Raw genomic sequence first — 26083 nt, forward strand, 5'->3', positions numbered from 1 at the left:
TGTATTAAACATCAGCTAGCATAGATGACTTTGGAACCAAAGAGGGGGAAGCAGCAGCTATTTTAACTCTTACTATTTAGCAGGCTACAAGGATGGAGTAACCATGTTAATACTTAGAATTTACAACATATTTTATTTTTTTCTGAGATATGCTCACTCCCTGTCAGCGGAGTTATATGGATTTGTTAATTAAGTCACTGCTTTCCTTGTTTTAAAACAAGGGGGTTTAGCTGTGGGTATTTGGAGTGGTTAATCACACAGTGAACGCAGCAGAATCAGGATTAGAAGAACAGGATTGTCTCGTTTCCTGTCCCTCTTTTAATCAACTTGGTATTCTTGCCTGTCTAGACCATTCTGTATTTAATTTTTAATCCCATTTCTATTGACAGAAACTAGACTCCCGTTTTGATATTAAAGTAGAAGTAGCATAATTTTGACAGCAGTAGTGTTTTATTGGCTCCCTCTGTCATATTTTAGACACTCCTTATTTTCCAAGCCCCTTTTTTCTTAGGACATCTATTTCTGTTTCAGTTTCTCCAAATAGGATTGTTATCCTTGCATCTACTTACAGCCTGTTGCTTGAATTTAACCTTGCATTACTTGATGTTTCACCACAGGCAGAATTTGCTATCACACGTTTACGTGCAGTGGCTTTTGTTAGGGACGTCACATCAAGTAGAATAGTAAGTACAAAATTATATTAATCTTGTAGAACAGAATCTTGCAGAAAATTTAATCACTGCTTAAAAGGTAAAATTTACTAAGGTTTCCTTTTGGGGAAAAAAAAACAAACCCAAAACAAAACAAAACAAAACAAAAAAAAAAACCCACCAAAACAACCAAAAAAGACCCCAAAAACGTAGACACTTGTGCTTGGATTCCCCAACAGCCATGCTGAAACACTTCTGCTGATGGATTTTGGTCTTTATTGATATCACTCAGATCGCTGCTCAGGAAACCTGCGAGTAGTGGACACTTCAGCACCCTAAAATCCCTTCCTGGTACGGAAGTGAGGATGAGCTCTAGCAGAAACTAGAGCAAGTTAGACAGGAAACGGCAAGTTATTGACAGCTGTGCTACCAGCGCTTCACTTGCCGTGCGGCTTGGTCGGCAAAGCCCCGCAGAAATGAGGGAGAGGCTGGGCCGAGCAGGCAGGAGGGGACATCCCCTCAGGAGGGGGAGCTGACAGATCGATGAGAAACACACACGAGGTGTAACGCAAACAGCGCTTTGACAACTCACGAACAGAAAAGTTATGGAATTCGTAACCAATGAGTGCCGATGCCTTTGCTGAAATGCATAAATAGCATAAAGCTCTGCTGATCGGTGAGCCAGCCTTTGGCGTGTTACCACCCAGCTCCGACTCCGGGCAAACTCGAATAAAACACAGAAATCGCTCTCCTCGGTGCGCGAATTTGCTCAAGCGATCGGGACAACGCTGTAGCGTGGTATTTAACGCCAATAAGCCGCGCAGCCAGGGCCACCGGAGGCGCAGCGGGAGCCGCGGGCACGACCCGCCCTCACGGGGCCCCCCACGGCCCGCCCTGCGAGGGGGGCGGGAGCGGGTGGGGCGGATCTCGCGAGACTTGGGCGGTGCCGCGGAGCCAGTTTGAACGGCAGCAGCGGCGGGTGCGGCGGTGAGCGGGGTTTGCTCTCTGTGGGGCTGCCGTAGTGCCGGCCGCCGTTCCCTGCAGCTGCTGGGGCCGTTGGCTGTCCCACGGCCCGCGGAGGAGCGAGGCGAGCCCGGTCGGGCCGTACCCGGTGTGGGGGTCAGACCGGGTCTGCAGCGGGTCGGGCCCGGAAGGAGGGGACAGCGGGGACATGGCTCTGGTAGCACACAGCGCTGCCAGAGCCGGCTCTGTGCTGGCTGAACGATGAGGCTGTAGTGTGATATTTATTGTTCTCTGTAGTACCCACCCTCCCGAGGGCCTGTTTGTGGAAGGTGATCAGCTCCGGAAATCTTTCGGCCTGAGTGTGCAGCGTGGTGGGTGCAGATATGGACTTGTGTAAGTAACGGGCTGGAATGGCCGTGGGAATAGCTGGGCTAAGGGAGGGAAACCACCCTGGTGGTTGTGCTCCTGATCAGAAAAATAAATGCCCAGGTGCTTCTGACAGGGTCCGGGCACAGCCGGCCGTGTGGCAGGGTCGGGGCACAGCCGGCCGTGTGGCAGGGTCGGGGCACAGCCGGCCGTGTGGCCCTGGGGAACAGGAGTTTAACCAGAGAGCTGTGCTAGAGTGGGAGACGAATGCTGGCCTGCCAGGAGACTGCCTTTTATCTCCTACCTACCCGGTTACTTTTGTTAAGGAGACTTTGAATGGTTGAATAATCGAAATGTGCAGCTCTCAGCATAGAATCTCTCATTAAATGTTTGAAGATATTTAGTCAGAAGTGTGTAACTTCTTGTAACTCAGTAGAATAAATGAAGACTCACGTCTGTTATTTCCTCCCTCCTGCCTACTCACCTTGCTACCCATTCAATTAATCTTAAAACGTTATTTTCAGAGTAATTTACTTAGCCTCATGTAGAATATTAAATTGCTGGCAATTATTTCAATGTACAAGTTCTTGAACAAAACTACCTGGATTTGTTTGATTCATCTGAACTTGACAAGGAAAAATTGAGGCTGGCTGTGCTCCAAAAAGCATACTTGCTATTTTCCCTAACAGTCAGCAGGAATGTGTGACTAGGAAAGCTGTTTCTCTTTTCCTCTATACTTCAACTGTAAAATTAAGAAAAAACCCATACTTTTTTTTTCTGTTGTCTAGTAAATAATTTATTAGGAACTCTAAAGTTCTTGTATGTGAAACTGGAAGAGAAATGCAAGAGAGGTTGAAGAAGTAGGAATGAGTGGGACAAAAATCCCAAAAAACCCCCCTTAAAAATTACCAGATGTACCAGAAGAAAGTGACCCTGGCCAAATTGCAGAGCATCCATCCTTTGACAGCGTTGCCTGATCTGCTTCTAAACTGTCTGACAGCTGCCTAACTGAGATTTGAATAAGATTTGCATTTGTGTGGGGCTTAGCTTGTGATCTGCATGTTCATGAGGCAGCCAGCAGGGTTAAGCCTGTTCTGAAAAGGGACTGCTCTGAAGGGCTGTGCTGGCAGCTCAGACTCATCCAGCCTAGACAACTGTTGGTTTTGGTTTTTTTTTAAGGTAGAGTGGAAGAATAACGTCAAAAGATATTTCAGTGGACTTCTGGAGGTGAGTTAAACATGTTATTCATTTAAGTTAGTAAACTAGGAGCTGCCAAATGGCTGTGTTGCCTCTATACTATTGTCTGATCAGAAAATAAAGCTATTTTTAAAGTTCTGTCTATGTACATGAACAAGGATTTATTCATCCTCTTTACTATTGGAAATACATGCCAGAAGTTGTCGCCTATGTTCTTGTATTGCTACACCTTGTCTTAAACACTTTTTTATTAAATTGTATGTGGTGTCCCTGTCCTTGCATTAGTGTAATACTGACGATTCTCAGTTATTGGTATGCAAGATTCCTGTGTTTCCCTGGCTTATTTTAGTATAAGTGCAAAACTAGTATTTCAGGCATTGCAGTGGTTAGAGGTGAAAACTGAGGTTTCAAAGCCTGGCTGGATAAAGTCTCTTTGTATGTGTTAAACCTGGATAGCAACAAGTGAGGAGAAAATGCAAAAATCAGAATGTGATTCCTTGGAAAGGAATTGGCACAGTATGGGCACAATTACTTCTGCATGTTAATTAAATTCTTTTCTATTAGGAGAAGCTGAGTAACTCCATTAGGAGTTATTCATGTTGAATGAAAGTTAGCAAAAAATAAGTGAAGGATATTACAACATTCATAAGAATTATGTATGTGCCAGTAAGAAACGGCAACAAATAAATTGCTTCTGTGAGAACAAAAAGCAAGAGTCAGGTCTTCAAAACAGAAGTACTTTAATTCTGAAATTTGTATAAAAGTTATGGGCCCTGACTTTGGAAAACTAACTGCAATTTTTTTTAGTGTGTTTGTCTCTCTCTGTTATTTCCTTCTTTCTGAGAAAACTCTTGGCACATGTTGTTCGGAAACCTGAGTTACTTAGCATTTTCTGTCTTAATAGGATTTTTCTTGCAGCAGGCTGATTTAGCAGATTTGGGAGCAAGCAGTCATACAAGCTTATGGTGTTAATTTGACTTGATTTTTTTTTTTAAATACTCGGTATGTTGGATTTACTTTAACTAACTTTTTTACAAAATTCACCTTCTGTCTTCTGTTATACCCTACAGTTAGAAAAGGATGAATTTTCTGAAATGTGACTAGGAGATGATAATTTACCAACAAGTAAACTAAATTTTGAAAGACTCCATTCAGCACTTAAATAAATGCAAAGCCCTGTGTTAAACTCCATATATTTTAACAGGGCTTCTATTTTTGACTCTTCCCTTCCTTGCCTTTTATCTGTTTCTCTATCCCACATAATGTTATTAGGAGTACACTCTCCTGCTAAGGCAGCTGCCTACGCCAATCTTAAGTGTTATTTGTGTACACAAGAAATGCTGGACTTAGTGGGGCTTGGTTTATAATACAGAGAAAATAGTGTCAGCCAAGTGCATAGCAGTGTTTTCCTAAGGTTATTTAATTGTCTTGTTCTTGGCAAGAGAGCTCTATCCTAAATTAACTCTGGTTGTGCTGTACAAAGAAACCAGGCTGGGTGCACAAGAGTGCTTTTGCTGCATGTTAGACATAATCAAAAATAAGGCAGTAACCAAGTTTATGAAGAAATAACTCTTATTTTACTGTTCACAGGTCTGCTTGTGAGCTTTTTTTTGTCTCTTGTATTGCAAAAATATATGGTTCTGTCCTGGTTAAGAAAGGAAATCCAATAACTTTGTTCAGATAACTACTCTTATCTGTAAAATGTGTTTACTGCGATGTATTTTTAAGTAATTTTTTTTCTTTGCAGTGTTGAATAAAAAAAGAAAAATGGAGGCAGAGACCATTTTAAGTCTTAAGCAGCAACTCAAGGAAGCAGAGAACGAGCGAAAAAAGGCAGCACAATATGGTTTGCATTTACTGGAGTCCCAAAGTGAGGTTCAAAATCAGCTGGATCAAGCACGCTGCGAATTGACTGAGAAAACTGAGGTGATGACTGCCTTTTCTTCTTAAAGTTCAAAACCTGAACTTCATTTTTATTGTTTTCTGAAAGGCACAGGTGTTTTACATGTCTTCTAGCATCTAGACTAATTGTAATAAACCTCTGAGTAGTTGTAGAGAGGGCTTTTTTCTCAGCTTTAAGACATTGAGCATAATTGTCTCTAACTGGGAGAGGGTTTCATAGCTAATTATGCATCAAGTGTTCAGGATCATGTAGGACTAATTGCCTTTAATGTAAAACGAGTGCTAAATGCTAAAGTAAATTTGCTTCAGAGCATGTTTTTCCTCTGTTTAGCAATCCATTTATGTATGCTCTCCCAGTCAGCTTTATATCACTTAAAAGCTGTGTGAAGAATGCTAGCAGCAAGACTGTAAAATTGATTTATTCTCTAGTGAAGTTTTCAAATTTTCCAAATACCCAGGGGTTCTGAACTTTTTAGCACATTTCTTTGTAGCTCAGAAAAAAGAGTAGTATAGTGCTGAATTACAGAGGTATTATTTAGCTGACCAGTTTTCTTTTTAGTAATTGAGAAGATTTCAGTTGGGACAATCTCTTCCACTGTTCATAAAGGCTTTAATGGTCATCTTTCTGTTCAGCCAGCTCATGTTTCAGATAAATTATTTATCTTCACTTAGTCTGTTTCTGGTTGTGCATCTATCCCTTCTCCTGGGATAGAGCTGAAAGGTTTGTTTTGTAGCAGCTGTAGGGTTCCTGCTGTTCTGAATGGACAGGATTTTTTATTCTGGTCAGTTCACCATTAGTAAGCTTTGTGTGAGAGGCAGCTGAAGGCACAGGTTCCAAGGAAGCCAGGGCAGGACCATCCTTTCCTGCTGAGCAGCACAGAGGGCAGGTCTGAGCTGTCAAGCTGCTCCCATGGGTTGTGATCCTGTGTGAGAGGCTGGAGCCACCTTCTGAGCCTGGCTGGGAACTTGGATTGCGGGGGTGGAGGGTAGGAACTGTGGGCCTTCATACAGTAGAATAACATTTTGTGTGGGAGCTGTGCTTACCCAAGAGCTTCTTTAGAGCTTTTGAATCTCTCTGGCTCTGCTCTGTGCGCTCTGAGGCAAGTAATGCAAGGCAGTTACTGTGAACACAAGTGTGCGTTCTACCAGCAGGCACAAAAGCCTCTCAGAAAGCTCTGTGTGCTCTTCTGTACCAGTGTGCAGGCAGATTCTTGCTGAGGTTTTGTTGGTTTTGGCTCTGGCCAAACAGTGCACTCCAGTAACTGTCCTGTGGCCAGTCTTTGTCTTTGTGTTAGAGCTCCTGCCCTGGGTATTTGAGAGCTAAGCCTGTCCTTGATAAGCTGTGTCTAGGCCACAGGGGTCACTTTGATACCTGACAGCTTTCAGTTTTTTATTTAATTCTGTTCTGTCTCTCAAGAATTAGGTTATTTTTAAAAGGAAAAAAAAAATCTGCATGTTTAGATTCATTTGGCTTCCTTATTAACTTTTTTGCTTTCAAGATTCTCTTTTTCTTTTCCTTAATTGCTGGCTGAATGGAAGAGTAAAATGAAGCCACCCTTTGCAATTAGCAAACATGCAATCAGGCGTAGATAGCAGCTGTTTAAAAAATTATTCTTCAGTCTGGAGGAGTTGATGGGATTTATTATGAAAAAGACAATTTAGCTGTCTTTAAAAAACTCTTGAACTCAGCTGTTCTGCTTGATGGACTGTAGTAATTTTTAACATAATTGGGTTCTGTAGTGGTAGAAAGGACATATAAACTCTGGCTAAATTTATGACACTTACAGAAAAGATACCCACACCTTTCATACTGGGTGCAAAGAAATACAGAGTTTCCATGAAGAAGAGAATATTTCACAGTCCAATTATAAACACAACATTTATAAAGCATAACATTTTAGAGCAGTTATTTTTTATTTTTAAAACATGGATATTACAACTTTCTAATTGGCACTCCCAACAAAAGACTAAATGAGGTGCAAGCATCTTGGTTCTGAGCCTGTGATTTTTCATAAATGCTTAGGGAACAGTGTACAATTACATCTAGATTTATTAGTGTGTCATTTCTTTCAGAAATTTGAACAAGAGAAATACACACTTCAGAGAGAAATTGAACTCAAGAATCGAATGTTGGAAAGCTTGAATTTTGAGTGTGATTCCCTTAAGCAACAGCAAAATTTGCAACTGGATAAACAGAAAGAACAGCTTGACAGAGCCTATGGACAAGAAATCAGTGACCTTAAAAATAAGGTTTGCAAACTAATATATAGCTAAAAGGTTGTTAATACTATTTTAGATACTATTTGCTTAACTTATAATTGCATTCTTAACTACCAAAAGAAAAAGTAAATAGTTGCAATGTATAGTATCTTGTTTGGTTGGTTTTTAAAAAATATCTGTATAGTCACTTACGAATTACATTGAATTTCAATGTTTATTTTTAAAAGCTACTCTTGTGTTTCCAAGACATTTTCTGTAATTGGAGCAGTCAGAAGTATTGTGCTTTTCAAGAATTTACCATGAAATGATACTATTTAGTTATCAACTGTTTTTAAGTTGGAGAACCTGAAAGCAGAACTGGATGAAACCCGACTCTCAGAGAAACAGCTGAGACAAAAAGTGGAGCATCAGAAGGAAATAATCACTGCCAAATCAGAAGAACTGCACATGATGTCTGAGCGTGTCCATGAGACCATGTCTTCAGAAATGCTCAGCCTGCAGATAGAGCTCACTGAGCTCCAGAGTCAGAAGGTGTGTGAGTAGCACTGCATTTGCAGTGTAGCCTAGTTGGAGATGAAATTCTGCCCTTTTGCTCATTTCATTTTTAGGTGTGTTGTCTGCAGTGCCATGTTAGGATTGACTTTTATTCAGACAATGTGCACAGCAAAAAATGACAGCTTTAATAGCTGGGCTTTAATACCCTCTCCAAGATAATATTTTGTATTAAAATGAATTGCTACTAACAAATGGCTTTGGTTTACTTAGGCCTGCTTGTCTTCCAATTGTTTTAAGTATTTTTCATTTCATGCTTGTTTTTTGTTTGTTTAGGCCAATGATAAAGAAGAGCTGAATGAGCTGCAGTGCACTAAGGAACAGTTGGAGCTTGTGAACAGCAACTTACGGAACCAGCTGGAGCGGCTGCAGGGGGAGAAAGAAGAGAGGGAAAAAGAAGTTGTCTTTTACTGCAATGCATTAGAGGTATTCTCTTACTTTTATGTCACAGTGGTAGGTAATCCCCAAATTGCACAAGCTGTTCAATGCATTAGAGGTATTCTCTTATGTCACAGTGGTAGGTAATCCCCAAATTACCTGGTTTGTTGCCAGGTTTTTGGTGAAGGAGGAGTTTTGAGGAGTTGTGAGAGAGAGGGAAAGGAGAAGGATAATGGTTGGTCATGTGGGGTGTTGCCTGGTGGTAAAAGCTCTCTGTTTGCCTTGTTTTGTGGCAGCTGTGAAAGGAGAGCCTTTGCATGGCACTGTTCTGCCTCTTGGCGACCTTCTCACAGGTCACTGGCAGAATTCATTTTATTTCAAGTTCCTGCTGACTGCCTTGGAGAATCTTGTACTGGGAAGTAGAGCATGTGTTACTGATGAACAGTTGGGAGTGATCTGAATATCATTAATCCAGTTGACAGACATCAAAGCTTACCCTTAAAGGCTTTTAGTTGTGCTCTTGTCCTGAAGAACAAGTGGAATATTAAGTATTTTAGTGAAATTAAATTAATTTGTCGCTTAGTTACTAGAACTGTATGTACAGTTAAGGACTTCAGTACAATTGAATCTCTGCTAAAGTATAGGAAATTAAAAAGAGTTAAAGCTATCTGATTAAATTTGTGTATGCAGTACATCAGATGCTTAAATGACCAATATCCTCTTTGCTTTAATCTAGAAAGCTCATGAGGCTAATCAGGAGCTTCGGGTTCAGCTGGATCATGCAGTGCAACAATCTCTGGACCCTACAAGTAAAGGCAATTCTCTCTTTGCTGAGGTACAACTATGCAACAGATGCCTGAGGAGTATTTTCAGTCTTCTTTTTTTATGTTGTATTGAAAATGTGGGAGTATCTGCACCTGATCTGGCCAGCATGTAGCTCTATTCCTCAAATATGACTTCAGTGTTGATCTGACGTGGAAAACCATTTCATGCTCTCTCTGAAGATAAGGAGTTAGTAAACTTTATGAAATCACTTCAAGTTATCTGACTATCAAGTCAAAAGTTGTGACTGAGGGTTCATCATGGTTCTGTCTGTAGCTCTTGGTTTTAAGTTTTGTTCAGCTGATAAATCCATCTTTGATGTAGAAGACAGTATGTGAAATATTAACAGTTGCTGCTAAAAGCTGCCTTACACACTTCCTGAAAATGTCTGGATGTTTGAGCTTTTGGGAGGGTTTTGGAATTAGCTTTTGAGGAAGAGTTAAATGCATAGGGAGCCTTATGCTTCATGGCAGCATCCAGGGGATGGGTGAACTTGGGAAACAGTTCAGATTATTTTAAACTGTTTGTTCTGTTGCCAGTGGACAAAACTATTCTACAGCAACACTGAAGTATATGAAATGTTACTTTATTTTGATCTCAAAAGAACAAAAGAAAAATCTGTTGCATGTCACTGGTTGAGTTTCAGTGGCACTGTCTACTCACTTCTGTTACAGGGCAAAGACAGTAGCCTGTGTTTTCAAGTGCTGTTGCTGTTGCTGAAAAAGTGTTTGCAGACTGAACACCAATTGCTAGGCAGCATGTCCTTATCAAACTCATCCAAGTTTGCAGACTGAACACCAATTGCTAGGCAGCATGTCCTTATCAAACTCATCATCCAGGTGACAGCAAGTGTTGTGATTTCACAGTAATAATTGTTCACAATGTTCTGTAGGTGGAGGACCGTAGGGCAGAAATGGAACGACAGCTGATCAGTGTGAAAGTAAAATATCAGTCCCTACAAAAACAGCATGCATTCAGTAGAGAACAATTGCAAAGAATGAAGGTAGGATGATTCCTGTAATACTCCAGGGTGTCCTTGGGTTTGATAAGGCACTGCTTTAATGCATAGGCCAGGGGATTTGTTATCTTTAAAATATGGTGTAGTAGTCTGGGGGGAGGGAAATGGGAGAAAAAACAAGTGAGATGATGTTGTGCTCTCTGAGTCCTATGGTCCAACAGCATCCACCTTACAGTGGAGGCACCGTGTTTGCTGACTTTGGCAGTAGTTGTTTAATGGATAAAAGTAAAACACAGCCTCCTGTCAGTCAAACTAGCCTTCAGTTTGTCTTGGTAATTGTTTTTTCTTTTCTTGTCCAGTCCTTGTACTGCATGAATGAAATATTTGTACGTTACCTGTTGTTGTTAGGAATGAGCATAAAGAAAAAGACAGACTTTTACCACCATTATTCTGTAGGGGTTTGGGTTTTTCTACCTCTGTGTTTCTTTCTTGTCTTTGTCCATATTTTTTCTTCTTGCTCTTCTCTATTTTTGGTGTAAGAATAAGTCATAACTTCCATAACTCTTTAAGTTAAATAGGATGGGAGCCTGTTGGTTAATATTGTTGAGATCTAGTTAGCAGAAGCTGATTTACAGGACAGTGTCAAGGGGGTGCTGCAGAGCTGCCAACTGTTTTCATGTTGGTCTCAAGATTTTTCCAACACTAAAGTGGATCCTTTCACTTTGATCAACTGCTTGGTCATGCAGTTTGAGGAGAGTGCTTAAACATCAAGGGTGATTATGATGAGTTGCACTGAAGGTTTGTATTAGCTAGATTTTAAGGAGTAGGTTGAAAATTGTTTAAACAATGGTCTTAAATGAGAAGAAAAACCTTACTGATACAGCAAAGATTTGAATGAGGGCAGTCATTGGGTAGGATCAGTTCCTTTGGGGAATTTTCTTTTTGTGATGTCAGGTAAGTCAGTCATAGTGATTGACTGGTGTAAGAAACAGACCTAATACTCAAAGGACCAAAAATGGAGGCAAGTTGGTATCCCTGTACTAGTACTTAATGTTTTTATTTGAAATACTTTCTAATTTTTTTCTGATAGTACTGGAGATGAGTAGTTTGTTAGGAACAGCTGTTTTGCTTAAGCTGCTGTCTTAAATCCCTGTGAGCATCCTCTCTGTGTTGTGCTGCACTGAGATGCTGCCAGTTAAAGCTCAGTCTGAGTTTAGCTGATCTCTCCACTCAAAGCTGCTTACCCCACAGGAGGGGTAACTGCTGTTACATCTTTAGTTGAAGAATCTCACTTTGTGGTAATTACTGGGAAATCCTGAGGATCTGACTCCTGAACAGAATGTACACAGTACTCCTGGGAAAGCTTTCCCATCTCTAGTGTATTTTTCCTAGTCCAGAGCATCCTTTTCCAGTTTCTTTAAGTTCCTTGTTATGTAGATCAGCTGCAATTTGCAATTTTGACAGTTAGCAAGAGGGCTTTTAAGGGAAAAGGGAAAAAGGTTGGGTGTCTGTGCTTGGGAGCTGTGAGGATAGTTTTAGTCAGCCAGTGAGGTGGAGTTTACAATTTTGCCTCCCTTACATCCTGTAGAAGCTCTGGAGAGATGATTGAATCTTTCATTGGCTCTGCTTTGTGCACAGAATCATCTGTACCCTTTAACTGACATAGGAGATTCTATAGGGTAAATGCTCTTCTTGCTTTCCCTCTGTAATCTCATTTTTTCACTTGATCCTTTCCCTGTGATTTCTCCCAGTGTTACCTTACCCATACTGACTAGACTGATAAAAATGCCTCAGTTTTCATTAACACCTTGTGAAATCTTTCATTTATTCTGTTTCTTGTTGTTTAAATGTCTGATGTATCACCTGTAACCAAATGTATTAAGACCTTTGTACTTCAATATTATTAACACCAACAGAAATATTGCTGTTAATGTAACATTTTTATAACTTCTTTATAACGACAGAGGGTGTTCTTTTGTCTCAAAGGAGGTATTCCATTGGAGAAGCAGAAAAAGCTCTTGGGTTAATATTGTGGAAGGCAAACATGGTGTTACACCTGAAAAGCAGAACTGAAAAAAATGAGGGGTTAAGCTTGTGGGTTTTCCTAAGTGAGTTCTCAAGATGCATTTCAGCACAGACAAATCAGCCTGGACTGAGAGTGGCTCTGGCTGGCTTGGTGCTGATGGTGTGGGTGTGGAATGCTGTGTGTGTCCTTGGCAGAGTGTTTGTGTGCTCCTCAGCCAGTACAGAGGTGAGTGGGACACCCCAGGGCTGCACTGCTCACTGAGATCTCAGCTGTCCTCATGCCTTGGGATGTCTGTGGTGATAATTGCTGGGATTATGTCATGCAGACTAAATTCAAGCATCCACTGCCCTTCTATATTCAGGTTTGGAATTACAAAGCTAGAGTACCTAAACAGTTTTGTGTAAAAGGCTGGGATTTTCAGTCTCTAATCCCAGTACTTGTTGTAAATAGTTTTTTTTTCCTTTTTTCCAGCTGCAAATGGCTACACTTCTGCAGCTGAAAGGCTCCCAGGCAGAATTTGATCAGCTGGAACGCTTACAGTCCATGTTAGAGCAAAAGAATGGTGAAATAAAAGATCTTCTTATGCAAGTGAAGCAGCTAGAAAAATTTAAGGTATGTGGTTTTTAATTAAGTAGAAAATTGTAATTGGAAGCTAAAACATGAAAACAAGAAGAATTATGAGAACTATCTTAAGTCCATGCTTAGGTTTAAAAAGGTATCCAAAAGCTGACTCATATCTTTATTTCACCTGAATTGCATTTTGCAGCTGGAGCATATTAGACTCCTCAAGTGCAGAGAAGCAGAAAATTATACCCCACCCAACACCTGGGTTGAAGAAACAAGTTTTTGTCCTGTGTGAAGCACCTTCATATCATTTATAGTTCTACCATTTAAATTCAGTTACTTGGTCAAAGCTCACTGAGCTGTGACATCCAATTTTTCTCTGGGAAGGTGTAGTCATTTGGCACTTCTATTGTGTGTGCTTAGGCTTTAGCCTTTAGTGTCTCAGCTCTATTGAGCTTCCTGGATATTTATTTTCTTGATGTGTCTTAACTTTGCAGCTGAAGCATGCTCTTTTCTAGCAAAACTGATGTGCTTAATTATCCTTGTAAAGCAGTTTTTTCAGTCCTGTTATGCAACTTGAGAACATCTTGTCAGTATTTTGAAAAGTGAGAAACACACGAGGATTTCTATGTACCCCAGTGTAATGCTATTGATGTTTGTATGTTTCCAGATTGGAAAACTGGAACCTTTCTTAGTTCTTGCTCGTTTCTGGACTTGTTTGGCCCTTTCTTATCAGAGCTTTGGAATGCAATTTGAGGTGTGTTGGCTTGTGCAGTAGGACTGTGCTTTCCAGGATAGCCTCCTGTATTCTGTATTTAGCCCAATAACCTGGTGTGAAGCCGGGCTTAACCCATTTTAGCCATAACTGAGGAAGCCTGATTGTTTTACCAGTTTTGTCATGTTTAAGCTTGATCTGTACTTAATTTCTGTCTCTGGGCCATAAATAAGTAGTGTTGGGAAATTGAATGATTGATTCCAATAACCACCTCTATCTGTAGTATCTGTAGGCAGTGACTGACAGAGGCTGGGAGGTCTCTGGGACAGGATTAAATTTCAATACTGCTTGTTTAGAAAAAAATCACCAAACAAAAGCCCTAGTGTCACATGTTACAATATCTTTACTACGAACCAACTTCCTCATCTGAAAAATGTAATTGATTTTGAGATTTTGACTATTGATTAGCATGGCTGGTATTCCTCTGGGGTCCAGCTGCTGAAGCCTAGAAATAAATGCTGAGAAAAATTCCCTGTGGGTTAACTAAATACCCCGTATTTTCAAGTAAAAAGCAAGAAAGTGTTCTGCAGTGCTGCTTGCAAACTTTCTGGAGTTGAGATACCTCACTTTTTTTTCCTTTTTTCAGTGAATGAGAGAGAGCTGTCAGTTTTAGTGCTGTTTGACATTTGTAACAAATGTGAAAGTACTCAGAGCAGCTGAGTTTTATCATCTATGTTTAAATCCCTCTATGATGAGGCTTCACCATCAAAATGCGTAGAAAGTGTCTCCTAAGAACTAAACTAATGTGCTTCTGAAAGGTCACTGCTTGATAAGCTGACACTTGTTCTTTACCAGAGTTTATATGAGAATATGGAGGAGTCCAGACCCGCTAATGGAGCGAGAGGAAGCGATTCTGAAAATGATTACTATGCAGATTTACTGCAAATTAAACTTGACAAATCAAAGTAAGTGATTGCAGCCTGAAGCCCTGGTTGTGGCTGGGTTATCTTCTAGGTACTTGTTTTTAACCTCCCTTTTTTGTTAGTGTTTGTATGCACTGGCTGCATGTGCAGATGGGTTTTGTTGCTGTTGTATTTTCTAATGCTGTGGAACCAACGTCGTTATAGGACTGAGAGTTGTTTTTTTGTAGTTTTATTTATGTTTTAAAATAAAACAGCAGAAATACTGTTTATGATTATTGCTTTCTTCCAGAAATGTTGTTAATACTCCCAGGTACAGGGCAGTTGAGACCTTGAATAAATTAAAAGTTAATCTCTATGGAAATTGTATGAAAAGTCTTAGTCTTTAGGCTGTGTATGTTTATTCTGTTATAAAAAGTGATATAATAACACTCAGAATGTTTTCTAGGACAAAAAAGCTTGATTTTTCCTACTGATTGGTATTCACCAATACCAATTCTGAAGTTCAATGCTTCGTTTTTGCTTTGATAAAAGAAAAAAAACCAAGCCTAATCCAAGTGTGACTGATTTTATAATTTTCCTCCCATCCCAGCAAGGAAACTGAAGCACTGAAAAATGAGCTATCACTGCAGAGAATGAAAGCTCTGCATGAGAGCCAAAGGGTCCTGGAGTTTGAAAGGAAGCTCTTCACAAGTGAGAGGCATTTGCAAGCTTGTCAGAGTGAGAATATGAACCTGCGGGTTATGCTGGATGAGCTGAAAATGAAATATGAACCTGAAGGTAAAAACTTCTTTTCTCTTAGGGAAAATATAAATTTCTGATTTTTCTCAGCCTTTAGAAATGTAATGACATTAAACAGGAAAACATTGGTTTAGTTCCAGAATTTATTGCTTAAATAGCTGACTTTCTGAAATAACCTGATCCAAAATCTGCTGAGGTGAAGTAGAAAAGCCCTGCCTTGCTCGAGACCTCACTTGAACATGTGAACACTGATTGGAGGAGACTGAAGAATGCAGTTTCACAGTTTAAAATGGCAGTGTTCAGGGGCTTTATTGAGCACAGGCAGATAACCAGACTCAAATAGGTGGATCAAATCTCAGGTGTTTCCCACAGTAGCAGCAGTGTCTTTGTGGTGATGAGAAGCCTCAGCTCTCTGGGTGTAGGAAGCTGATGGGAGCTTTGGAATAGGTGCCAAGCATTTACAGGAAAACAGTTTAGCAGCTCAAGTTAATATGGTTTAAATTTTGGCTAGAGAGACCCACCTGACTAACAGCTGATACCTCAGCATGGGCAAAGCAAGGGAGCTGTGGAGGAAGAGGATTCTCTTTAAACTGAGAGCAAGTTTATATGAGATATTAAGAAGAAACTTCCCTGTGTGGGTGCTGAGGCCCTGGTGCAGGGTGCCCAGAGCAGCTGTGGCTGCCCCATCCCTAGCAGTGTCCCAGGCCAGGCTGGATGGGGCTTGGAGCACCCTGGGGTGGTGAAAGGTGTCCCTGCCATGGTAGGGGGTGGAATGAGATGAGCTTTAAGGTCCCTTCCAACTTAAACCATTCTGGGATTCCATGAATGGGGAACCAGATAGGAAAGCTGGTTTTGTCCACGCCCAAAGAATTTACCTTTAAAATGTAATTTGTGGAAGCTTACCTCAGCAACCTGTAGTTCAGAACATTTAATTTAAAGCCTTGGTGAAAAGACAGAGGTGAATGAGGAGAAAGGTGTTGTCTCTTTTTCAAGCTAACTTCTGTTGGGATGATCAGATTATATGAAGCAACATTCTTTAAGGGTTATAAATTGTCTATTAAGAATTATTCCAAGCTCTTTAGTTGTGTGAAATATTCTTACTTTTTTTATGAATGTGTTGGGGGACAAGTAATCTCCAGCTTCTCTTTTGTACAAAAAGTATATTCATTTTTTTCCTTTAGAATTACTTAAAGATGCTAAAATTAAAAGGAAGAGGGAGAAAATTCCAGTGAATGCGACTTGTGAATACTTTGACAGCAAAAACACTCCAGGGAAAGAAACTGCTCTCACTCAATTGCCAAGTAAGGAAGGGAAAAAGATGGCTACAAAGAACGTGGAGCAAAGTGATGCTTCTCCAAAAAAACAGCCTATCCAAGCATCCCCACTACATACAGCTCTCCAGGCAATACGAAACATTGTTGAACCTGAAAGAAAAAGAGTTAAAATTCAAGATGAGAATCACGTCGCCTGTACTTCACATAGCAGAAGTGGAAACAGTTCCTCGGCTCCAGCTGTCTCCAGGTCAGTGTCAGCTTCTGTCTCTGCTCAAGGCACTCAGCACAGACCTGCATCTCTTTTCTTTCGCTGCATGAACTGTGCTCTCCACTGCTTTATCTATTTCCTCAGTGTTGCATGCAGTGTCATTCCTCAGCTCCGCCTGCCCACGCTCAGCCTCTCACTACCTTTTAGAAGGACTAAAACACTGACTAATAGAAAAGACTTTTGAAGCAGTCTCTGAAATAACTTTCCCATTGCTTGAAGACATTTAGGTGTGCAGGTAGCATGACAGCTCACTTGGTTTGCTCCAGCATCAGAAACTGTGTTCTTGGTGCCCTCAAAACTGCCACACTGCTGTGTTACAGCTCCAGGTAATAAAGGCAGCTGGAGTCATGCTCCAGTTTCATACCTATTTTCAGCCCCCAGCAACTTCCAGATTTAGCTAAAACCCTAAAAATTATTTAAGTAATTCTTCACCTTAATTGTGTCAGCTTTCATTGTGCATAATAATAGAGAATTAATTGGCTGTGTTGTCAGACAAGTGAAATGCATGGTCTGGTTGCATGGTAGCTGGAAACACAACTGCCACATTAAGAAGAAATTTTTCCCCCTAACTGAATTGAAGTTACTTTTTGCTAGGTGGTAAAGTAACTGAGAACAGTCATTATCTCCAGCTTTTTTATCCTGCTGAAAACGATGCTGACTTTGATTTTCTACTTTTTCAACTAATGCTTTTTGTATTCTCTTCATACTCTTTGTAAACACATATTTGAGTGTTTGGGGGTAGAGAGGAAAAGTCTGGGCTAGTCCAGAGGTTTAGGCTTGAAACTTGCTGATATCTGCTAGAAGAAATAGCCAGAGTTAATGGCATTCGGGGTAATTAGATTGATGCTTTGGCTCTTGGATCAATTACTCAAGGTTGCATGGATGTCATTAACAGATTTAAAGTAGCCAAACACTGCGGTCTTCTTAAACTGTGGAGAGAATATGGCAGAAACAGCAGTTCTAACAGCTGTGTTAAAATGTGGGATTGTTAGTGAGGAGGGAAGATCAGGAAGGTCAGATGTGGATGATAGTGGAGAGGAAAGATTGGGATAATTTAGTGATGGTGTTGGGTTTTGACAATGTCCTCCACACATAAAGGAACAGGCAGAATGTAACCTGATATGAAAAGTTTAACTTCTTCATATTGCTTTGGGAAAAGAAGCTATAATGTCTGCTTACAGGAAACTGTTGGAAATAGTTTATGGGAACTGAAGGGGGAAACCTACTGGAGAGGGGGTGAGGAGTGGAAATTATTTATGGAGTTGATGCTGGAAAGCAGAGAGAGTAGAAAAAATGGAAGAGGAAGGTGAAACCATAGTTCAGAGGGAGGTTTCTAATATTTTACCCATTGCTGTTGGTTCAAATAAGGAACAAAAGATGGAAAATATTAGAAAAATAAAAACCACAAACACAATTAAGCTGCCAGAAAACTCCATATAAGCTGTTAAGCTTTTTTTGGTGATAGTATGAGTCTGTAAAAGGCAAATCCAGGCAGAAAGTTCATGATTGTGTTCATGAACTAGTAAAACTCCAGGTCATGATATTAAGCTAACATTAAGGATTTACTTGTCCCTGATCTGCTATGATGTGCTATAAAATAGGAAGTCATGTTGAAGTCTGAGTATTTGAGAAGCTGGTTTTCTAAACACTGAAAGAATCTCTGGACTGTTCTGTGATGGATGTGGCTGAACCTTGGGCACAGAAAATAATGGCAAATTGATCAGGAGTGGGGACCTGAAAAGGGAGAGTTTGTGGGAGGAAAAAATAAGGGTGGATAATTGTCAGTGTTTCACCTTGTGTTAACTAAAATGTGATGCTGCAGCTGAAAAGGCTGTTGTGGTCTCTGGGGATTGGTTTTGTGCCTGGAATAATTTTTGTGCAGTAATTAGTGGAGCTCTGACATTAGCCCAGGAATTGTGGGAGAACAGAGCCGCTTTAGCTGTGAAAGGGCTGCAAACTGAATTTCTAGAAAGTGGGGTTTGAATTTGTCATCTCAGCCCAGGAGGCAGTGAGGAAGTGGTCTGAGTGATCTGGGTGTGCTTGTGGAGGTGACAAACTCCCTTGTGTGAAGAGACTTCCTTGCTGAGGAGATTTCAGCAGGTACAGTTGGATATTCTCAGCCAGCACCTGGGTGTGCAGGGCACCTCTGTCCTTCCAGAGGGCTACAGCCAGCACTGGAGTAGCTCATTAGGTGGTGGCACTGATCAGGTTGTGATGGGAGTGTTGAGACTACAGATTTAAATATTCAGGTGGTGATTGTAACTTCTCAATGCATACTGAAATTCTGGCAGTGCAAAGGTTTTGTGCTGTGATAGCTTTTGTTTGGCCAACTAACTGGTCAATAGAAAGAAACATTTCTCTATTGAAATGCTTTTCTTCCCTTCTTAAACTGCAACAGCTGACTCTAGCCCTTGCTGCAGTTTATATTGCATTGAGATTTGAGGTTGTTTGCCTGAGTTTGATCTAAAGAGCTTGGATGTCTAAGAGCTTATTTGCTCCCTTAAATTATTTAGTTGGGCAGCATACACCAAATCTATTTCACTTGGGCTTTGTCCAATTGCCTGTGGCCATTTGGCTCAGCGGATCTGTATAAACTAATGATAATCTTTGGGGTTTTTGGCACAGCCCTCAGCCTTGGGAAGTAAAGCTCCACCTGATGCAACAAGTTCATCCTCCTTAAACAGGTAGAAGGAGCCCCAGTTATATGTCAGTTTTGGAGTCTGTAGAGTCAAAGCTTGAATCATGTCATAATTTCACCAGCGTTTGCTTGAAGAGTTTAACCATTCTGTTCTTTCTGATCCATTCCCTGTGCTGACACCTGATGAACCAGCACAGGGCTCTAAGGGGTGCTCTCTGAGCGCTGTGGGCTGAACCTCAGCTTGTGCCAGCTGCACATCAGCTGCTCCTCCCTCTCTTGCATAGGACAGATGAGAGCACTGGATGGAAAAAGTTTGTGGGTAAAGATGAGAGAGGTCATGGACAAACCAGACCTGGGGGAAGATTAACTCCCTGCCAGTTAAAGACAGTGGGGCAGTGAGAAATAAATAAATAAATAAAACTGCCCCAGCCCTTCTTCCCAGGCTCAGCTTCACTCCCTCAGTCCTGGTTTCTGTCTCCTCCTCCCCCAGAGGCACAGGGCGAATGTGATTGCCAGAGTTGTTACATTAGAGGCTAAGAGAATTATATAATGCCATAAAAGGGCAATATTGTGTATAAATCCACTTGTGCTGCTTTATGACGTAAGTGAATGTGGTTTTTATTTGTTCTTCTGGTTTGAGTTCTTTCTACTTGTTTATAGGGACTCTGTTGGCAATTTTGGCCACTAGAGTAGTGATTTTGGTGGCCTTGGACAGGGGTTGTTTAAGGCAGAAGAGTGGGAGAGAAATGAAGGGAATCCATCATAGGAGCAGGTTCATGGACAGAAACTCTCCATCCCCACTGCAGCTGCTGGGGGAGTGCAAACCACATGATGGCTGCTGAGAACACTTATTTTTTTTTCTTCCCTGAATAATTCCTTGTAGCTGCAACCACATAAGGATTTGTCCAGCTCACGTGAAGGTGACCATGGACAGAAGGTGCTCAGCCCTCAGAGTTGCAGATGTGGTCTTAATACAAAGCACATGGTGGAGCAAACCCTGATCTAGAGGAGGTGCACAGCAGAGCCTGGTTTTCTCCAGCCTGTTGAGACAGTGCTTGTAGGGAATAACATACACAAGGCCTGCAATGCATCATACTTTGACAGCAGTCTGAATCTGTAGCTGAATTCCCCCAAATTTTTTTTGTTGCAGCTCCTTTCATAGTTCTCATGTTCAGCTGCACCTTTCTGTGTTGCAAATAAGTCTCTAACAACTGAGTGGCAGCTATTTGTTTTGGGAAAAACATCACTGTTTTTTGAAAGCAGCTGTCCATGGTGTGGGTTGCTCCCTGAGGGCTCCTGAGACCGCTAAAAATCCACAAGGTCACCAGAGAATTGCTTTAATATATGTGCTGATAAAGGAGTGTAGAGTTTGTGTTATTATATAAAGTGATGTTTAATTTGGAGCTTCATTTTCCATAATTTCTTTCTTTGTGAAAATAATCATGTGCAACAGTCAATGGACTGTGGGTAATTTGGTTGGGTAAAATATCACTATTCATCAATTGTTCTAATGGCATGTTTGCATGTTCGTTAAATTAAAAACAAGATTTAGGCATCTGAGCACAATCTGATGTTTTGATTTCAAAATTATCTTTTTAACAGCAATGAGACAGGTTTTAATTCTGCTATGAATAAAACTGTCAGTGGAAAAATGATATCATTTAGAGCCTGAAAATAAATCTTCCCCCAGCTGAAGATAGTCAAGCACTAAGCTGAAGGCCATGGGAGTGCAGAACAAGGATGAAAGGGGCATGTTATTTTAAGGGTAGGTTTTTGGTGGTGTAAAAACAAGAAGCCCCATCCCATTTGTATGATGTTGCTCAGACTTTTCACCTGGAGTTGTGCTTTTGGGGACTCCTTTCTGTGCATGTCACAGTCACTGGTGTTTCTGAAGGCTGAGCTCAGCCACTTCACATATTCAATAACCTTTCTTACCAAACGTTTCAGCAGCTAAAGTGTGGGAGGGAAGCTTTAAGTGATGAAGTGTGATTAGGACTGATGTAAAAATGCTTTGGTTTAGTCTCATTTTCTTCTTAAACCGTGCTTTCTCTGTATATGGATGGTCTTGTTTGGCAGCTGGCTTGTTGATTTTGCCTAAAATTCTTATTTTAGTCCTGGTTTATATTAACTAAATATGTATTTAGAATGGTTGCTTTGCCTATAGGTTAACAGCTGAATCCAGATTTGAAACTACAGAAGAAGAAAAGAGAGAAACTAAAATCTCAACAGAGAAGAAAACACAGAAGAAAAAATATTCCACATTGTATGTGTCTTCTAAGGCAAGTTCTGAAACTCAGTGTGCTCAGCAGTAAGTCACTTCTGCAGGGAACCTGGGCACTTTGGGTCCTGCTTCAGCAGGGATGCTGAGTGAGCTCTGTCTCACATCAGTGCACAGGCTGCTAACTTGAATGTTGATCTGCCTGCTGGTATGAAGGTGTGATTGCCTGGCAGAGCTGCACTTTTGATGCCTTCCCTGAGGGCACCTCTTGAGTTCCCTGCCCTTGACCTGAGGTGTGGCCTGTGCTCCACTCTTGGCAGAGTCTCCAAACATATTTGCTCCTTCTTTGAAGCAGCGAAGGGCTGTTGTGGAGAAGTTCTGGGCTAACAGAGGTTTTATTGTATGGTAAGACAGACTAGACAGGGTTGATGGAAAATGCAACTAAGTGATGTGCTCCTAAATTTCTTCCAGTTTCCAGATTCAGAATTCTTAAAATTTTTCCTCCTAATATATTATTTTTCAACATTAATAAGGCTGACCTGTTTGCAAAAGTGCATGTGAGTCAGTCACTCCACGTGTTTTGTTGGTCAATGTTTGAAATTCTATGGATTCTTGTATTTGTACTATTAATTAAAATAAAGGTTTATTTCTTTCTTTATAAAATGTAGCCCATATTGTATTTGAGAAGAAATATGTATCCATTTTTAAATGAAGGTGATGTCTTTTGTAGAGCTTCTTGTTAAAAAAAAAACCAAAAAAACTCTCAATAAATGATAAGAAAGTGTAATGCAGGTGCTGTGTGTCATGTTTTTAAGAGACAATTCTCTAACTTCCTGAAGTTCATGAAGAAAAATTCTGAGGAGAGCTTTTAAGCTAGGTATTTGTGTGGAAGTTGGATACTCCATTTGAGTCATGATACTACAGTTTGAGCTCCCTCTGGTGAATGGATTTGCCAGTTTCTAAGTGAAAGACTTAGTAATTAAGGTGAAAGTTTTTTAAGACTTTTCTAAAATCCACCATGGAAAAGAATACACTGGGGAGCAATCTTGCAATCCCCTGGCTTGTTTACAGGTCTGAAGTGGTGCCTTGGATTTTGTTAACTCTGGTGGTGCATGTGGGTGGCTTTAGCTCATCAGTCACCTCAGCAAAAACTGAGTTCTGATCACAGCAGAAGTGACCAAAAAGGTGGAAATGTCACCTTGAATGACCCCGTCTCTCTTTCCAGGCAGCTCCATCTCATTATGAGAGCATTTCTGCACAGTTCTGTTTACACTGCTGCCTCTGTGCAAAATAATCAGAAATCTGTGTCATGGAATCAGATTGTGTCACTTCACTGATGTAAGGAATTTGCTATGTAGCTGAGTTTTTCAGTCTGTTGTTAATAAAGCTATATAAACAGAATATCTTCTTGTTAACTTTTACTGAGGGATTATTACTGACAGCAAATGTATAGCCATGAAATAGTTCTTGCTCTTCTTGACTTTGATATGTGAACTTAAATGATGTCACATTGAAGAAATCCTGGCTTTTATGCTACAAAATGTTAGAAACAAATCCTTTATCATGCAAATGATGAAAGTTACATTTGTTTACTGTCACTACTGTGAGACACAAATAGCCTAAAACAACTGAGGTACATGATTGTTCTACTTAGAGAAAAACCTGTGGTAAGTTAACATTGGATAATGTGTTTAAATGGCAGTACTGAGCTGTAGATTGTCTATTAAGACAATTAAATGTTATGTTAATTGTGTGTTGTTTATGTTATAGTTAACTTTATGTTGAGCTACTTGGCATGTGGCATTGCTAAAATTTTTTCTAGGTTGAAATAACTAATTTATGTGACAAACAAAACTGGGATGTCATTTCAACAAACAAAGGAAACTGATTAGGATTATCTAATTACCCCCAGGGGTTGCTTTACAGCTGTGCTGCTGGAGTCCACTTGGAGTGTGCAGCCTTTACCATCTTATGCCATGGATGTGTTTGCACGTGCTCCTGCAGGAGTGCAGGTGGGGAATGTGTCTGGGGTCCAGCCTTTGGTTTGCTGTAACACGCTTGAGGTACTGTGCATGGGAGTTCTTGCTGTATTTTCTTATTTGGTTCTGGTTTGTCTCATCAGTTGCTTTTCTGCAACTGTGCTCACAGGTCTTGGCATAGAATAGAATTTAGAGGCAGTTAAATGCAACTTCTGTGTTCTGCTCAAATTCTTTATAATGGAAATTAACTTAGCTAAAAAATGGGTAGTAAGCTACTCATCATCTTACAAGGTCTTGTTTTCTGCAACTGATAGCAATATTGAGGGAAGCAGGAAGTGTCTCTCTTCTGCTTGTCCCCAGCCCCCAAAAGGTAAGTTTTTCTTGTCAACTTCATCCACAGAGAGCTTTATCTTTCAGGGAAACAAGGAATTTTCCTTAGAAAACCTTCTGTCCTGAAAAAGACTTAAGGAAGAAATGGTGAGGTATGTGAGGGTGATGACTGCCCACTGTTTTCTGTGGAATATCAGTGTGGAAAAAACTGCTCAAATAAATCAACTTGGAATGAAAACCTCCATGGACAAAGGGTGTAACTATTGCCCACCTTAATTCCTTAGACCTGTGTTGGGGTTTGTTCTGTGCTGCAAGAACAGGATTTTGGGGTTACTGTGTGTGCTTTGCTCTGATGCACTTTCCTCTTGCAGCTAAGGAAGGATTTGGTTCCTCAATCCATTCATTGGGAGTTAGAGGCAGGAATTTCAGACACAGCCAGACGAGGTGGGAGCTGAGTGAGAAGAAGTGGCAGTGGGTTCCAGGGGCTGAGGGGCTGCAGAAGCATCATCACGGAAATCTGCCCAGGAGGGAGTTCCAGCAGCTGTGCAGTGCTGAGAGCTCCGAGGGGAAGGGGATGGCAGTGGGAGGCAGCAATTTCTGTGGGAGTTTTGGCCCTTGAGTTGGCTTTTGGGGTGAATCCAGAGGGTACAAGAGGGGATGTGAGCTCTGCCCAGAGCCCAGTCCCTTTGTGCTGTGCTCTGCAGAATCACATCAGGCCATCAGAAAAGTGCTAACTGGATCCCAGTTTGCAGGTGACATTTCTTTATTTTAGATAATTTACTTCCAAAAGACAATAATATTAACTAGGTATTTTAGACAGCCATGGAGAAGCAGGTTTTTAAATGAGTGCAAGAAAGGAGCAGTTTTCCTCTGAGCTGTTGCTTTACAGGGAAACACAGTAAGGGAGAGCAAGGTAGAACAAGAAAATAAAAACAAGGCAACCTTTAGGCCAAGTAGTGCATGGGAAGAGGGGATTTGCTGCAACAGGGATTGGGAGGAGTGAGGAAGATCATTACCACTGGTTAGGAAGTTACTACCCAACCCAGAATAAACTCAAAGAAATAATTCAGCCTCAAGATCTGTTTTTGACAGAATAACAAATAAAGTCCTTTTTCCAGGGACAGAAAAGATTAAGAACTTTTAGATGAAGCTTGTTGTCTGTAAATGGAAATAATGGCAGCTGCTGGGAATGTAGCTGACTTCAGTAAAAATAACAGGACTTCGAGTGTCAGTTTAGGGGAGAGCAAGGAGCTGAATCCTTTTCTAAGCTAGTATGGTTAAGATTAGACCAATTCAAGCAAATCTGTGGTAATGGTTAAAGTGATTTTCTTGTGGAAATAAAAATCAGAATTCTACATGCAAGGAGAGAGACTGGCAGTCTGTGCTCCACATGGTTGCTAGTTAAAATTGAGAAATAAGATGTTGTGTTATAAAAACCAGAGGAAATGTTTATCAAAAATCAGGAGATGGTTATCAAAACTCAGGAGATGGATGTAGCATGGCAGTGTTAAACAGTTTGGATAAACAATGATTGTTAAACTGTAGTGGAATATCCAGAGGACAGCATTGTCAACTGAATATGTTGTACTAAGCAGAAGATCAAACAAACAGTAAATCTTGTAAGGATTTCATTTGAGGTTTTTTAACTCTAAACTATGAGTAAAGCGCCGACCTTAGGCTTTAAGGTGACATAGTGCCTTCAATTCAGTTTACTGTCCTTAATCCATGTTCCAAAAGACTTGGCTTGGTCTTTTGCTCATCCAAGCTGTCCTCACCCAAGCTGGCTCCCACAGCAGCCTGTGTGCAAGCACAGGCTGGGAATATACTAAAAATTACTTTTGGCAGTTTTGTATTGACAGTAAGTCTTTAAGAAAGTACTGCTTTGTTTAGAGAAGAGAGAGCCTCCTACTTCTTCCTCCAAACATACAATGATAGAAATTTAAAAGAATGGGTGTGGTTTGAAATGTGGCCTTGTCTTCACTCCTTTTCTTTTTGGAGAGGTGACATGAAAAGCTCAAATCCAAATTTGAGGGCAGGTTAGAAGAGCAGAGTTTTTAAGATGTAGCATCCTCTGAAGTCAAACCTTTCCAGCCTGGTGCTGCTCTGGTGTCCAGCACTGACCTGAGCCGTGGTCAGTGATGGTCGCTGCAGGCACCCTGAAGTCCAGGGGTGGTGCCAACTGTCCCCGCTTGGGTTTGGTCCTTTTGTGCTTCTGTGTTCGCTGCTGACACGGTGCAAGAGCAACACGCAGGCTGGGATTCCCCTCCCCCATGACACGGGCACGGTATCTCGAGTTGAGAAAAGAGGAAGGAAGCTCGGAGAGGCAGCAGATCTCACAGAGCCCTCGCAGCTCGTCCTGGGGCTGGGGAGCCACGGCGCTTCCGGGCCTGCCCTGGTCACCC

General features: G+C 41.0%; 1 protein-coding gene across 3 annotated transcripts; it reads left to right on the forward strand.

Moving 5' to 3' along the window:
* Positions 1-1591: 1591 nt before the first annotated feature.
* Positions 1592-22138, forward strand: SPDL1 (spindle apparatus coiled-coil protein 1). 3 transcript variants are annotated; one of them, XM_041488042.1, is made up of 15 exons: positions 1592-1637; positions 1911-2006; positions 3159-3206; positions 4924-5102; positions 7152-7328; positions 7635-7829; positions 8127-8276; positions 8965-9063; positions 9943-10053; positions 12506-12646; positions 13269-13355; positions 14169-14278; positions 14826-15013; positions 16156-16495; positions 21319-22138. In XM_041488042.1, exons 4-15 carry the CDS (start codon positions 4944-4946, stop codon positions 21464-21466), a joined length of 1905 nt encoding a protein of 634 aa, XP_041343976.1. In that variant the 5' UTR covers positions 1592-1637; positions 1911-2006; positions 3159-3206; positions 4924-4943; the 3' UTR covers positions 21467-22138. The 3 variants fall into 3 exon arrangements, with proteins under 3 accessions (XP_041343976.1, XP_041343977.1, XP_041343978.1); XM_041488043.1 differs by having other exon boundaries at positions 3163-3206; XM_041488044.1 differs by lacking the exon at positions 13269-13355.
* Positions 22139-26083: the final 3945 nt, after the last annotated feature.

The sequence above is a fragment of the Pyrgilauda ruficollis genome, unplaced genomic scaffold, assembly GCF_017590135.1.
Source record: "Pyrgilauda ruficollis isolate IOZ18807 unplaced genomic scaffold, ASM1759013v1 scaffold86, whole genome shotgun sequence".
Taxonomy (NCBI): Eukaryota; Metazoa; Chordata; class Aves; order Passeriformes; family Passeridae; genus Pyrgilauda; species Pyrgilauda ruficollis.